Genomic DNA, 16829 nt, shown 5'->3' on the forward strand with positions numbered 1-16829 from the left:
CTGAGTTCTTCAGAAGGACCCATTTTATGTACCACAAATGTTTGCAAATGGTGACTGCATGGATAGGTGCTTGATGTTGTACACTTGTGGGACCTGGCCTGATTAACACCTGAATTCAATAATTAATGGGTGGACAAATACTTTTGTTCATATAGTGTATGACACTAAATTTGCCATAGGTGTGAATGTGAGCATGTCTGGTTGTTTGTCAGTCCAGGTTGTACACCACCTCTCCTCTAAGGACAGCTGGGGCTCCGAGTCTCTGCAACTCCCAATGGGAAAAGTGGTAGAAAATCTTTTAATGGATGGACATTTATGTTGTGTAAAATACTGGTAACAGTGAAGGATTTGCAACCACTAAGCAACAGTTTAATCAGAAGAAACACGTAAATGAAATAGAGATAAGAGTGACGTTTAAGTTGATGATGTCCCAGTTGTGTCTCGTCAGTAAATTTTTGACACTTGACCCTTCAGGGAGATATTAATGTTAATACACTGCTGAAGAAACTGGTGGAAGATGGGATGATGAGGCTGTTACTTGGCAGTGATTGAGAGATGGAGGGGTTTACATAATGACACCAAGGAAGAACTGGAAGCAGAGAAATATACTAGGCTTACAATGTGGGCGTCATAGTGCTATTGCATAGATGCAATCAGCTGATTACTCCAGAAACCACTGAAGACTTTCTGTGTGATTTTCAGAGCAAACCATAGCAATTGTTCTCTTTGGACACGGCTCCTTTAAACCATCAGTCCCCCTGTTCTCCTGCCCCTCTGTTCCCGTCATCATTTCCAAGGGACAAGTTGACTTGGATGTGTTTGTATTTTTAAGTTCCTATTTAGCTGCTTTCTTACAATAAAAGTACCATCTTGTCACTGTGAACACACAGCTAAAAAAACAAACCCAGATGGATTCTAACTTCAGTCTCCTTCAAGGCAGACTTACTCTACACGGGGTATTTTTGATTTATGCTGTGTCAATATTCATTGCTTTGCATAAAGCCTTCGATTGAGCAAACATGACGATTAAATGCAGGTTTACATGGAACATTCATTGCACGTGCATTTTATTTGGATTAACTAGACTCTATGTTGAGTTTCATCATTGGCTCATGCAATATCATGCTGTAAGCAATAGTTTGTTGTAAATTAGAGCCATTGCTTGTCACCGTCTATAGTTCATTACTATACGTCCTTGTTTATAGCCTCAGGAAAATTGAAAGGGCTTATTTACAGATTCTCAAGTCATAAAGCAACAGCCATGGCTCATTTCAACTGGTCAATGATTAAGTTTGAAAATACAGCCCATTTGATATCAGCTACGTAAATATTGCTGGAACGTATGATGTATTTAAACCTGGTGAAACTACACACAAATGCATGGAAGTAAACGACAAATTAAATCAAACTGTGATAACGGCCATTTTTTTGGTCAAGGCATATCCCCTCAGTTCACACGTTGTTGTTTCAAAGACTCGTGACCCCAGTTTAACAAAGGCTGGTTGACAAATGGAGAGTTCTTGATTTAAGCTGTTAAAGGAACACTAGTGATTTAATTGTCCTCTACTCAGCACAAACTGAGCCTGAAATCACAATCATTATTCATGAGCAGACAACGATTTGCTGTCACAGGATGTATCTTGCCTCTAAAGCTGGGGGCTACAGAGAGGCAGGAAAGCACAGAAAAATTGCATTAAACTGCTTTCTAAGAGTTGTAGCCTTAACAGCGCTGGTTGGACAGCTAATAGTCATCAGTCTGCTGATGTTGCCTCCTGGCTAGACCAAGCCACCTGTTGATAGAAGGGGGAGATTGTTACTTTTGTGTTTTTTAGAAATAAAGAAATGGAAGGTTAACTCATAGTCTTCATTGAGCATTTATGCAGGCATAATTTATATATGAAGACTTTTCTAAATGCAAATTTAGGCCATTTCAATCAGTTTCTTTTATGAGCAATATTGGAAAAAAAGAAGGCTGAACAGTACAAGCCACACATATTTAACAACGCAGGAGAGAAAAACAAACAGAGGCAAGTTCTTGTAAATGTCAAATATGGTTTACTGGATAGAGTCATCCTGCTGGGTCTGCTGATGATGACAAACCATTTATGGATGACTTTCTCTGCATCAGACCCCCTAATCTCTATCTAAGATATAAATTCAATCCATGCAAATGTCAGGAATGCGTAGGAGGTATCATATCAGATTAAACTCTCTGGATAGAGTCATCTTGCAGGATCTGCTTCTGATGTCCATTGAGGAGATACTAAGCGTATGCTGTAATGGAAACTGAAGTGCCTAGCACCAAAAATAAGTAGGGTACCATTGTCTGATGAACGCAGACAACGCATCTGCAGAGTTGTCTAAGCTTCTCCTAAGCTCTGGTCATACTTATGTTTGTCTCATTTATATATGGGATTACAGTTCAATAAATTACAGCCATTATAATCGTGCTTTGATATTTTTTTATTGAGAAAAAAGAAAAAAAATCTGCCATGCCAAAGTGAAAAAAGAGTTCCACAAAGTAATGTCAATTAAACAACAATATACAATGTAAAATAAGTGACTGCATAAATATTTGCCCTCTTCAAGTCAGCATTTAGTACATGCACCTCCAGATGCAATCACACCATTGAATCTGTGTGGATAGATCTCAATCAGGTTTGCGCATCTGGACACTGCAACTTCACTCCATTCTCCCATGCAAAACAGCTAAAGCTTTGTCAGGTTGCACAGGGGTCAAGCATGAACAGCCTTTTTTTAAGTCCAGCTACAAAATCCTATTGGATTGCATTCTAGGCTTTGACTCGGCCACTCAACATTCACCTTGTTGTCTTTAAATCATTTCTTTGTGGCTTTCACTGTATGCTTCAGGTCATTGTCTTGCTTTAAAATAAATCCCCCAAGCCGTAGTTCTCTTTCAGACTGAATAAGACAAGGATTTTCCTCTATTTCAGTCAGGTCAACAGTCTTGTCATACATTTAACCATTTTATTGCAAAATGGATCTACAGCCTTACTTGGTGAAGGCTCTGCTGAAAAGATGCTCCCTGAGTTAGTCAAGCAGCATGCTTTGACTTTCTGTGTAGCTTATGGCTAGAAATGCCCATATGGATAGAAATATTTATGACAATGAGTACTGAATACAATAAAATTTCTTCAAAAGCAATTAATCCATGAATGCATGGATTAATGCATGAATCGGAATATAAGGGTGAAACAAGCTTTATGCATTAAAGGAGGGGGCTGGGGTGGAGGAGGTTAAGCTTTTCCAGCAACAGCGTCAGCGTAGTGCATCAGCATTAATCAAAGCTGGGATTATTGGGAAGTACTTCATATTAAATTCACCTCTGTGTTGTCAAAAAGAGATGTGATTGGCTGTGGAAGCTGGGAGATGATGATTCGGATCAGCTGGCCATCAGCTGATCACAGCTGGGCATATGACTACCATGTCTTGCATGAACTAACATTAGGCTTCATTTTGCTGCCTTTATTCTACCCTCTACCTTTACAAGTCTTCCTTGGCTGGCTGCCAAGAAGCATCCCTACAGGTATGATGCTGCCATCATTGTGCTTCACAGCGGGGTTGGTGTGTTTCTGGTGATGTGCAGTGTTCGGTTCTACCAAACATAGTGTCTTTTCTGATGGCCAAAAAGCACCATTTTGGTCTCATCAGACCAAAGAACTTTCTCCAACTTGACAATGGAGTCTCCCACATGGCTTTTAGAGAACTCTTGTCAAGATTTAATCTGAGTTTTCTTCAACAGCGTTGTGTTCTTTGCCACTCTCCCATATAGTTTTTTCTGTTGAAGAACTTAGGCAATAGCTGTTGTATGCAGAGTCTCTCCCATCTCAGCTGTTGAAGCTTGTAACTCCTTCAGAGTGGTCGTAGGAGTCTTGGTGGCCTCTCTCACTAGTCTCCTTCTTGCATGGTCACTCAGTCTGTGAGGACGCCCTGTTCTTGGCAGATTTACACATGCACCATATTCCTTACATTTCTCAATGATGGATTTAACTGAACTTCAGAGAATGTTCAGTGCCTTGCATATTTTTTTGTATCCATCTCAACTTTTCAATAGCCTTTTCTCTGTGTCGCTTGGAGTGTTCTTTTGTCTTCATGGTGCAATGGTAGCCAGGAATACTGAGTAACCAGTGACTGGACCTTCCATTCACAGGTGTCTTTATACTCCAGTCACTTGAGACATCCTCACTGCGCTCAAGTGATCCCCATTTCACTAATTGTGAGACAACTAACATCAATGGGCTGGACCACTGTTGAATTAGGTCAGTCACTTTTAAAGGGTGAATATTTAAGCACTTCTTTCAATTATATATTTTTGTTTCATTGGCATTACTCTGTGGAAATCTGGCTTCATGTTCACATTAAATAGGTTTTTTGTCATTTTTCAATAAGAAAAGCTAAATTATATTGACCATGAATGATTAGATGGGGCTGAATACTTTTTACAAGCACTGTAAATGGTGTTCCATTGAGGGTTTTGTAAAAATAGACAGTACAAATATTGCTGTACCTTTTGTACTATAGATAACTGCAGCAGTAACCTTTTGTAATTCGGGTAAGACAGGGAAAAATCCACTTATTTAGTATACAGAAATGTAATAGAGGGGGAAGTTACATTGCATATTTCTGTTGGGTATCGTAAAACTCTGTATTAACTGAGCAAGTGGGAAATAACAAAACAGTGAGGTAAACACTTGAGTCTGGCTGAGAAACAGCCCACCGGAGCTAAGCATTAGAGGCTGAGCTGCCAGCTGGCAGAAATATATATCTGTTTTAAAGTGCTGTTTATTTGTTCAACCTAATGGAGGGTTATCCAGGAAATTGAGGTACAGAGAGAAAAACACACCCCTGCATTACCTGACAGTTCACCCACGGGGGCCACAGCACAGAAACTAATGGACACAATAAGCAGGAGGCTGATAATTGCTTGAAAAAATCATTTCCTGGAATCAAACATGAACCTGAGAGAAAATTTACACAAGAGTAGGCAACACACTTAACAAAATAGAAACGTTTACGTTAGAAAAAGGTATGAAGAAGTTCATAGTGAGACAGGGACTTAAAAAGAGTTCAGCGAAAGTAATGTAAAGGCAATGTGTTTCAGAGATTTCATCTCTGTAGACTGTTCCTACTCTATTAAATGATAAACGGTTTGCACTGTGTTAAACTGTGTATGTGAAACAGAATACTAATGGTCCTTTTAACCTCCTGCTGTGACTAAACTGGAAGCTCTTTTAAACAGTGAGGAGGTCAATGTTCCATAATGGAAATCAAATGATGTCCTTTAGCAGTGCTACCACACCAGCAGGAGGTGAGGAGTCTCCTGAGCTGAGGCTGTTAGGTGTAATTTACGAGTGTCTGCACCATAAACATGACCCAGTGCATTATCTATCAGTTTATTGACCTATATTTTCTTAAAGAGGCAGCAGCACCTCTAGTGGCCATAATCAGAATTATCAGTAAGGGTGCAGAACAGGCCTGTGTGCTATAATTGACATAGCACCATTTCATTATGTACTTCTTGTTGATACACAAATTTTACAGAGCTGATATGGCTTCAAATGCATGGGTAGCAGTTATGACTTTCATGTTGCCTATGATTCAAATAACAAAAAACAAAACGAAAAACAATAGGCAGCAGCAGAGGCTAAACTACATGACTCAGTGCACGCTTCAAATCAAAACAAGTCAGAACACAGTTGAAGTCTGTCTACTGCTGTCATGACTGAGAGCGATATTGGGTTTCTTCAAACACCAGAAAGTTGGGAGTCAGGCCTGGGATGTGTAAAAACAGCTGTGCAAAAACAAGGTAAAATACTGCAGCAAAACAGACACTCTCCAGTCATAGTACACATGAAAAGACATCAACCTGTTCAGCAGGTAGCAACAACAACTAGGCTTGCTAGACCTGGCCAGTTTGTGTCAACCAAACCAGCACTGAAAGACGCTGTAAAGTCAAAAGTTCCCTCAACTTTAAGTGAGATCATAGGATCACAAGCAGCGGTTATGCTTGAAAGCAGAATGTTTTTTCTGTTCCAAAAACAACAGCAAGAAAGACAACTGAGATAGCCACTTCAAGTTTAAATACAGATAAATGATACTGTATTAATATTTTTTAACTGCTCAGGGATTATAAACAGATTTTTAGGAATTATTTCCTGGATCACTGTGGACTGAATTTATAAGTTGTAGGATCCTTAAAACTACATATTTGCTGTTATTCTCTACAGTAAAGAACAGCTAACTGTAGGGGATTCTGTGTATGGTATTCTTATCAAGATGTATCCACTATCCAAAATCAATGTGTAACCCATTATCATATCTAGGCCTCTGTTTTGAGATACCTATTGTATCACGAGGCTTTGGAAAATACCCAGCCCTGATAGAGAAGAACAGTAGCTGAGGAAAACACAGCTTTGTTCATCTGCAGGTGTTCAACAAATACCAGGGTCCAGGTGCTCAAAAGGTCCAACCTGGATAATACTTATCTCAATTTGATAATCCACATTTTCCGTCTTTTTTTTTTTTTTTTTTTTTTTTGGAGAATTGCAGATCACTTTAATCCTGGTTTTTGAAGGGATTAACCCGATCCAGGTCCAGACCTTGGAGGATGAATAGCCAAGAGTTTAAAAGGGGGCCACATGTCCACAGGGGTTACTCTCTATGAATTATTTTGTGTTTGATAATGATGCAGTTCTGGGAAATATTTATTGATAAAGAAAACATTTTTCTAACCCTGTAATGCTTCCAACTTTTTGGCAACAGTTTGGGGAATGCCTTTTTCTATTCCAATATGACAGCGGTCCAGTTCCCAAAGCAAGGACTATAAAGACCTAGTTTGATAAGTGACTGGCCCACACAGAGCCCTGATCTCAACCCCATTGAGCACCTTTGGAATGAAATGGAACGGAGATTGCAAGCCAGGCTTTTTCTTGCAACATCTATATCTGACTTCATAAATGCTCAACAGAATTAATGGGCACACAGTCCACAGAAACACTCCAAAATCTTGTGGAAAGCCTTACAAGAAGAGTGGAGGCTGTTAACGCTGAAAAAGGGGGGGTAAACTCCATATTAAAGTGTATGGATTTGAATACCATGTCATTACAGTACCTGTTGGTGGAATGGTGGTCAGGGGGCAGAAGACTTTTGTCTACACTGTATGTTTCAGTTGGCTAATGGGGCAATCTGTCATTTCCCCAGCTTGACCAGCTAGGCTCCTTATTGTCTTGGCTCAGAATGAAGTCCCCAGCGTAATCTGTCAGCATCTGTCGGGGGGTGGCTTTGATTTAGAACAGAGGTGTCCAAACTGTGCCCATTTTTAATTGGCCCAGAGGGAATAGCTACTAAAAATAATCCCTGTGGAATATGGCCTCTTGACTGTATCGTAATTACTAGTACCAATACTAGGTGGTGCTGCTGTGTTAACTAGAGGCAGATCAGTGGTAGCTGGGGCCAACCAAGGTCACTATAAAATCTGATTGGCCACCCCAAAATCTTTAACAATAGCTGCTGTTACATGAGCATTTTTTTTCACAATCTGATTGAATTTATTCTGATGAGAGATTTAAACTTCTCTGTTCACAAAAGATATGATCCAATTCAGATACGCGCGTTCATGTATCATACATTTAATCTGAATATAAGTGCTCTGACATGTGCAGCATCTTCCCACTGGTCAAATCTACCAAAAATTTGCAGTAGAAGAAGAAATTCTTTTTCGCCTTTGTTGTAATTAAACTGCCTGCGCTCGCTCGTTTTTTTTTAACCCCTACTTTCGCGAAATATTGGATTGTTCTACTATTTTGTATCTGTACCTTCCACTATCTGATCAACAATTTGGTACTCTTTCAAAGTTTCGAGCTATCTCGGCGACAGTTTTATTTTGTTCCTGCCACGTTTCTGTCTGGTTAGTCTGTGGTGCAGTAAGACAAAACTCACCCCAAACAGGGAGAGATGATCAGATCAAATGTTTCCAAATGACTATCGGCATAAACCCCCCCTCTTGATCAGAATGACATTTCTTTCCAAGTGAGCTGAATTGGATGATTTTATTCTGAATGAAGTGTTTATATGAAGCTTTTTTATTCAGATCAGGTATTTACTCCAAAGTGGTCCACGTAAACATGGCTAATGACTGGCTAATTATCTCGTCATGCCATTAATGAATAGTTGTGATGTAGGCTGTCTACTTAAGTATATTCAACTATTAATCTTAATCTTCACTGAATTGGTTTAACTACACTTTAAAAATGAACAAGTTGAATATACTCAAATGTTTTCATCAAAGTTTTTAAGTATTGGAAATCTTTTTTTTTTTTTCCAAATTGTACAGATCATAATTCATGACTATTGATGGTATAGGAGACTAATATTAAGAGTGAAGAAGCAAATAAAAGAACAGATATATTTTAAAAATGAATATTTTATTAATATATTTCTTTTTTCAAACATATTATGCAGACATTGAGAGCATTTATCTACAATAGGCTTTGGCATGCAATTCTTTTCATGGACAAATAAACAAGAAAAATATTGTCTTTTTGGGACAGTAAACAGACATGGACATACATTCTTCTGACTTCATATACCTGAAATGACATCAATACAGAGAAACTCACAATTTCTTTAAAATAAAGCAGCACCATAGAACACAGAAAAAAGATAAAGGCAAAAGCTATTAAACTGTGTCTTAAGTATTAAGAGCTGTTGGTTTTGTAATATAAACAAATAATTATTGGTTTATCAAAGAATGACCTTTACATTGTTCCATTATGAATCATTAAGGTCAACAGGAGCTCTTATTTACACATCATTCACATAATGTGCAGTTGGATCTTCTACATGCCAAAACATGTCACAATAACACAGTGTACAGTCACAGTTTGTACAACAAAAACAGTCACAATAACTCACACTTTAATACTGTACTACTTACCGTTTACTTACAGAGCAGCGATACTGAAATTTGCACTGAAAGAGCACACATACATCTTCTTAGGACAGACATCTTTGATTTAAATAAACAGTTGTATATAAATAGAAATAATAAGCATAATAAGCAATAATAAGCTTCATTTTAGCATGATCCCATATGCAGCTGAAAACAGTGTTGCAGTAAAATAACGTCCCTCTTGAGCACTTCCGAGTCAATCGTCTTGAAGTGTATGGGATTTTTTAAAGACTTTTTTGGTTAGCTGTCGTAAACACAAGCTAAGGAGATTTTCCTCTTCTTCTCTATGACATAAATACATATAGAAATTCCCCTCTTGAGAAATTTCAAAGCTTAAAAAGACAGTTGCTTACAAGTGAATAGCAAGGACTACATTAACAACATCAGGCAAAACTAGTCCAGTCTTTGTCTTTGTATAGTCCACTTTTCACCAGTGTGAGTTTAACGCTAACACTAACACTGACGCAAACTTTGCAATTTGTCAATCACACTAAAGAAAAACTCTTTTACAGAGGAGGTCCGAGCATGAAACAATTTTACAGCACACAATTAGCAAGACTTTTCTGAAGTAACTAGTTTTAATTCAGCGTGAGATACGACTGGATTTTAGATGCAGAGCATTTTAAGTGCTTTGGCCTTTTTGGGCATGTTGTTACCAACATGCAGACATGAAGAGGACAGCAGGCAGAATACGCAAAGCTTTAGAAAACAAATGCATAACTTAAGATGAAATCGACTGACCTGTATTACATTCAAGCCTACTGTACCTGGGTGGGACTTAACACTGTAGTCACATTTCTTTCACGTTTAGATCAGGTTCATATCAGAGACTAAAATACATATACCAAAACATCACAGGTAATGTCTGTTATGTATCAGATTTTCTCGCTTCACCTCAGGTGAATACATACAACCTCCTCAGTCACAGGCATGGAGGAGGTCCTCATATCCATCTCATCCACAGTTTTACCGGCGTGGACATACTTTGACCTCCAGCGCAGCAGTACAATCTTCTTCAAATACTTCATGGTGTTATTCTTGACACTAACAAAACAGAAGGTATTGATCATGCTGTTGCTCATGGTAATGCACTCAACGATATAGAATGCCACTAAAGAGTGTCTCTGACGGGAGATGAGTGTTGGGTGGAAATCCCGTAGGATGGTGAAGCCATAGTACGGCGCCCAGCACAGGATGTATGCTGTCAGGATCATGATCAGGACCATCACAGTCTTGCGGCGACAGCGTAACCTCTTTCTGATCTGTTCCGTTTGAAAACCCGGGACATTCTTGAACCAGAGCTCGCGGGAAATTCGAGCATAGCACATCGCCATGATGATCACAGGACCGACAAACTCCACGGCAAAAACAAACATGAAGTAGGAGCGGTAGTATGCCTGCTGATCCACAGGCCAAATCTGAGCACAGAAGACTTTATGAGTAGTAAGGGAGTCACCATGGGGGTACATGGTCTCAGAGGCAAAGTAGGCTGAGGGTATGGATATTAGGATGGGCACAATCCAGACTCCTGTGATCAGGCAGTAGGCGGTTTGGTACTTCATACGAGGCCTCAATGGATGAACAATAGCCATGTACCTGGAAGAAAATAGTTGGGATAAGGGTGTCAATGAGGAGAATTCAGACTGCCTGTTTATGTCATCTGACAGTTGAATGAAATAAAAAAAAATCATCTAATGGCTGACAGTGATTGCTGTAATATTAAAGGTCATTATCAGTGCTCCTTTACTCAGCAAACTCACATTTTTTTATATTGGTAGAAGTTCATACTTTTTGCATAAAAGGATAAAAAGGATTGACCTGCACACTGTAAAGATATTTGTTTAAAGTTTAAGTAAATGCATGAGCTTATATGAAATGTTATACAGTTACATATGTTACTTGTTAGTCTCTGATAAACCCTGCTGTGTGGGGGCGAGCATTGTTATCTTGGAGGATGGAGCTCAGTCCCAGACTGTGTGGAGATATGGGATTGCAGAATCTCATCCTGTCATCCCTCTGCATTGAGATTGCCTCCAATAATGACAATCAGGCATCTGATTCTCAGATCATGAAGCTAAAAACAAGAGTCAATAGCAACAGCCAAACAGGCTTTTTGGAATTGGTTGATTTTTCATGGCTGCAGCCCACACAGTTATCTCTGCTGTTCATCCCACAAATGCATGTTCCTCACAAATGTGGCACCCTTTATAAGGGGACTAAACAGGCTCTTCAACTGCATAAGATTTACTGCCAAGAAGCAATGTACAACTAAGAAATAATCAACCAAAAACACAGACTTCTTTTGTTGTGCTAAATTTAGAAACATCCCTAAAGAGACGCTATGGAAGCATGTGTTAATCCGAATCATATGTACCTCTCAGTATAAGTGGTGCCTTGACAGATGTGCAAGTTACCCAGGCAATGGGCACCAATGCACCCCATCACCATCACAGATGTGAGCATTTGAACTTTATACGAAACGGGATAGCCTCTTTCCTCTTTAGCCCAGAGGACTCAATGGCCATTGTTTACAAAAACAATTTGAAATGTGGGCTTCTCAAACAATAGCAAACTTTTCCACTGCACTTCTGGATGTAAACATAAACTATATTGCCAAAAGTATTCACTCACCCATCCAAATAATTGAAATCAGGTGTTCCAATCACTTCCTTGGCTACAGGTGTATAAAATAAAGCACCTAAGCATGCAGACTGTTTCTACAAACATTTGTGGAAGAATGGGTCGCTCTCAGGAGCTCAGTGAATTCCAGTGTGGTACTGTGGTAGGATGCCACCTGTGCAACAAGTCCAATCATGAAAATTTCCTCGCTCCTAAATATTCCACAGTCAACTGTCGGTGGTATTATAACAAAGTGAAAGTGGTTGTGAACGACAGCAACTCAGCCACAAAGTGGTAGGCCACGTAAAATGACGGAGCGGGGTCAGCGGATGCTGAGGTGCATAGTGCGCAGAAGTCACAAACTTCCTGCAGAGTCAATCGCTACAGACCTCCAAACTTCATGTGGTCTTCAGATTAGCTCAAGAACAGTGCGTAGAGAGCTTCATGGAATGGGTTTCCACGGCCGAGCTGCTGCATCCAAGCCATACATCACCAAGTGCAATGCAAAGTGTCGGATGCAGTGGTGTAAAGCACACTGCCACTGGACTCTAGAGCAGTGGAGACGTGTTCTCTGGAGTGACGAATCCTGCTTCTCCATCTGGCAATCTGATGGACGAGTCTGGGTGTGGCAGTTGCCAGGAGAACGGTACTCGTCTGACTGCATTGTAATTTGGGTTTGTACTTTAAACATGAATGCAGAAGAATTATGTTTTATTCTTACTTTTATCATTTCCTGGAGTAGAGGTGTTTATGCAAAACTTGATCATGTTTACTTGTTGAAAACCAACAAGTGTTAAAATCTAATGACATACATCATTTAACAACCTTCTCATAATTCATTTTCCATTCCCAATAGTTCTCCATTTTCAACCCAATGACAGGCTTGCATTTGTTTCTTGGGTTCCACTTGACATGTATTTTCTAACATTATCTTCCTAATCCCAGTCCATTGGTTATTCTGCTGCAGGAACACCAAGTCTTATATAATGATGATAATAAGCCTTTCATCACTATATGCAGCCCGTGTGCTAGATCAGAATACAAAGAAGTAAATGATAGCCTATTACTTCTGCAGCAAGCCAAGTGAGTCTCTCTGAGAAGCTGCTGAACACTAGAAATCTCACACAGTGGCAGGAGTATTGATTGAACAGTTATTTATAATCATCACTTTGGTGCACTAAAAAATCATTATCCAGCCCCATGGTCTTTCCTGCAAGACATTTTAAATCTTTTACCGTCTTCATTGGGACTGACAGAGTTATGCTCATGCAAATGTAACGGTGCCAATGTTTCTGTATGCACAAGAGAACTTCTAGTGTATGCAAAAAGGGCAGCGTTGATGTGAGAGCATCAAGTCAAACAATCCCTGCACTTCCTGTACACAGATTCATCAGATGGATGTGTAAAAAAAACAAATTTTAGTGTTTATAGAACCGGTTTAAATATGTCAATATATCAACTAAAATAATCTTGTAATTGAAAAATTTATTTATTTATTATTTTTATTCATTGAAGACCTTTTGGAAGGAGGTTGCAGCATTATTTATATTTTAAATGTAATTTATTCAGCCTATTTATTTTAATATAATTTAATAAAAAAAAAAAAAGATATATACATATATATATATATCTTTTTTTTTTTTTATTCGCATTAAATTCTGTACCGAAAATGTGCCGAACTGTACCTTCAAAACCAAGGTACGTACCAAACTGAAATTTTTCTGTACTGTCACATCCCTTCTTTACAGATTTATCACCATCTTCATCTCATTATCCTTTTCACAACATCTTCAGCCAACACCACCATGTCTTATCATCAGTCGACCTCTGTTTTTCACATTTGCTTCGCTTTTTATCTCATCAGCCTCTTATGACATCCTCAGCCAACATATCAACCACCAAAGTCTGAACTCCACAGGAGCCACAGCCACCCTTTAATCTCCTTATTTCTCTGTAGAGTTTAAGCACCAGAGATTCACAGAGAATAATTCAATATCACATCTATTCCAAATAAAGGTTATCTTTGATTCATTTCCTGGTCTCTTCTCATAAATTAATATCTTTAATATGTTGTTTCATGTTCCCTCTGATTTGTAATTTATGTGTGAAAATCTCCATTTCAGTGGCTGCAAAACAAATCTACCTGTGGGTACAAACAAAGAACCTGAACCTTTCCTCCAAGTAAACTTGATGCTTTTCATTTGTTTATACATTTGGTTTATCTATTTACTTACAATAAAACAGAACAGTCAGCACACAAAATTGTCCTTTAAGGGTCTTTAATTCTGGGCAGTGACAGCATACAGCGTACAAATGCTCTTTTAGCCTTCATTAGCATCGTAGACTAAGAGCAAAGAAAGCCCTTAAATACAGGATCTGTGTTCACTTCTTGAGGGTAAGGGGTTTTATCTGCTCTTTGTCTGCAACACCAACAAGCTAAGTGCTTAAAACGCATTCACTGTAGTCTGTACACTGCCACTGTCAAGAAGCAAAGACCCTAAAAGGAAATTTTTGTGTGCTGACTGTTCTGTTTTCTTGTAATCTTTTTTGTACACCTGTTAAGTTTTTTTGTTAGTTTTTGTTGTTCAGAGTGATTTTCTTATTTGTATTCTTCTCTACTTGTTGACATTGGGGTTGGATAGCCTGCAGTGTTTCTAGCTACACCTTAAATTATTGGATTTGCATGCCCCCAGAGAAAGGTAGCCAAAAAGTAGGATCAGTTTTGATATTGGGTTTATTCCGATACCAGTATTGGAAAAAAGTCTGAAGAATGCAGGTATTTGTATCGGTGAGTACACGAGTTTATGCAGCAATCTGATACCATTTGGTTAAGCTTTATGTTTTGCTTTGTTTAGCCATGCTAAATGTTAGCGCTATAAACTGGAAATCTGTAAATCTGAAAGCTGTAAATGTTGTTAACTGCAAAGGAGACAAACGCAAAAAGAATGATTTGAATTGGAAAAATTTAGCTAGAAAATGAAGATTAGATAAGATACAGCTTAGGCAATGTGCCTTTTAAAATCCAAGCCTTTTCACAGGTAAAAAACTTTTAAAGAATTTTTATGGCTTTAAATTTGATTTTCATTTTTTTCTGAGTCTGTCTCATACCAGGAAAAGTGCCAAAATGCTTATTTATTCAAAAATATAAAATTGTATATAGTAATGACTACTGCTAAATACTGGAATATTTTTTATGACACACACACACACACACAGTACTTTTGATTTCCTGATGAATTCTTTGTTTTTATTCTTATTTAGCAGCCTCTTCCAAAAAAGCCTGAATTGATATTGTAGCTGATACAAATAAATGCACATGTACAGATGGCCTCTTCATTAGAGGACATGCACCTGCTGCATGCTGAACAGAGTTGCAAGGGAACAGTTTTCACTTGAGCTTTTCAGGCTAGCTGACAATCAGAACTGAACTGAAACATAACAGAAAGGCAGAATTTGATGTTTCCAGTGAAAGTCTGCAGAGGAAATACTACATATGATGCATAAAAGCTCTTTTTCATGTCAGTTTATGCCACACAAAGTCTTTGCAAAATAGATGTGACACTGTTTCACTTAGTATATCAAGTAATGAACCAATCCCTGTTAAAAAGACTAGGTGGTGAAAAACTCATTGTCTACTAAGATTTAAAACAATGCATCAACTAACCTACCTTGCAAAGCAGAGGGATACACCCATTTCCTTGTTTTCCACTGGCAAATCCATCTTGTTAAGCTCCCATCTGAACCATTTGGGCCCGGTTAGAAAGTGACAGGACCAATCAGCTACAAGGGGCAGTACTTTCAGGCACGGCAGAGTCGTGATGTAAACAAGCAGCAGCAAGAGCTGGTGCAATTATGGCAGAAGAGCTTAATGTGGATGCTGCTAAAGCGTAAGTTTTATCAGAACTTGACAACAATTCTTCGTTAAAAGAAGAACAAAGAACAGCAGTGAGTTCTTTTCTTTTCAAAAACGATAAAAGTCGAGTACTCAGTAGCTGCGCACACACAGCTCGATGGCTGCTATGTCACGCGTTTTATTGCTCTGATTGGCCCATAGAGATGTGACAGTTCATCCAATCACACTCTGAGTTTTTTTCAAAGCCTCTGCCTTTTCTCAAATGCTTCCTATTGAAGCTTTCCCAGATGGATGTGTGAAACACATCCATCTGGTGTGTCAGGTTATCTTCTAACAAAGCACTGCATGAACTGACTGGAATGACATGCAGCTGATGGACTACAGGAGCAGAGATAGCCAATTTACCACTGCTATGCTAATTTTAATTGGGAGCTGCTTCATGGTGTGGTTATGGCTTTGATAAACACATGGAAGCTTTATAGGTTCATGTCTCTGTTAATAGTGCTATCAGAGTATTCGAAGAAGAAGTGGCTCATAACTGAAGACGCTGACAGAAACATGAAAGAAAAATGACGCTCACCTGTCAACTGCGATGGCGAGCAAAGCATTTGTGGACACATAGAGTGACACAGTCCGAAGGTAGTTGACAGAAGCACACAGCACCAGTCCATGATCCCATGAGAGTTGTTTCACCACATAGTAGTCCACCAGGAATGGGCAGCACACCACCGCCACAATGAAGTCTGAGATGGCCAGGTTGGCGATGAGCAGGTTGGTGAGGTTGCGGAGTTTCTTGTAGCGTGTCAGCGTGGCGATGAATATGAAGTTTCCCAGCCCACAGACAAGCACAATGCAGACAAGAACCACACCAATGAGGATAGTTGCCACGAAGAAGGCCTGGCCCTGCGTGGTGTCTGGGATATCCTCTGGAGGGATGCCATAGTCCATGTCATACATGTCCATGTAGTGATCCAGTTTGGCAGCTGGGAGACTCCCTGTAAAGTCTACGTCTATGTGGCTAATGTTAGGATCACCCATCTTTGCAAAAGCTCTTGTTTTAGAAGAAAGAACAAAAATGCTCCAAAAATTAGGCGTAAAGGGATAGCGCTCTCAGGTACATGCTGCCATGATTTTGAAATGTGCTCACTTATGAAGCAGCTTGTTGGAAAATTAAACCTCAAACAGGTGGGATCTTCTTTGAGCACAACACATCTTCATCTGGAACAGAGAGTTCCTTTTATTAATGCAGGGTCAGGTTCACATCAACAAGGTTTTAGAAAAACATGTTACATAATGTTAGTGCCTCATATCTCATTTTGCTGATGAAATATGTGTGTATGGTAGGTCAGTGAATCAAGGAAAGGTCTATGCAATATATTATAATGT

General features: G+C 39.1%; 1 protein-coding gene across 1 annotated transcript; it reads right to left on the bottom strand.

Moving 5' to 3' along the window:
- Window positions 1-4351: 4351 nt before the first annotated feature.
- On the bottom strand, window positions 4352-16483 carry prokr1b (prokineticin receptor 1b). The gene is made up of 2 exons (XM_041789268.1): window positions 16024-16483; window positions 4352-10567 (listed from the first exon to the last, which is right to left on the bottom strand). The coding sequence occupies exons 1-2, from the start codon at window positions 16479-16481 to the stop codon at window positions 9862-9864; spliced, it is 1164 nt and encodes a 387-aa protein (XP_041645202.1). The 5' UTR covers window positions 16482-16483; the 3' UTR covers window positions 4352-9861.
- Between the last annotated feature and the right edge of the window lie 346 nt (window positions 16484-16829).

The sequence above is a fragment of the Cheilinus undulatus genome, linkage group 6 (genome assembly GCF_018320785.1).
Source record: "Cheilinus undulatus linkage group 6, ASM1832078v1, whole genome shotgun sequence".
Lineage (NCBI taxonomy): Eukaryota > Metazoa > Chordata > Actinopteri > Labriformes > Labridae > Cheilinus > Cheilinus undulatus.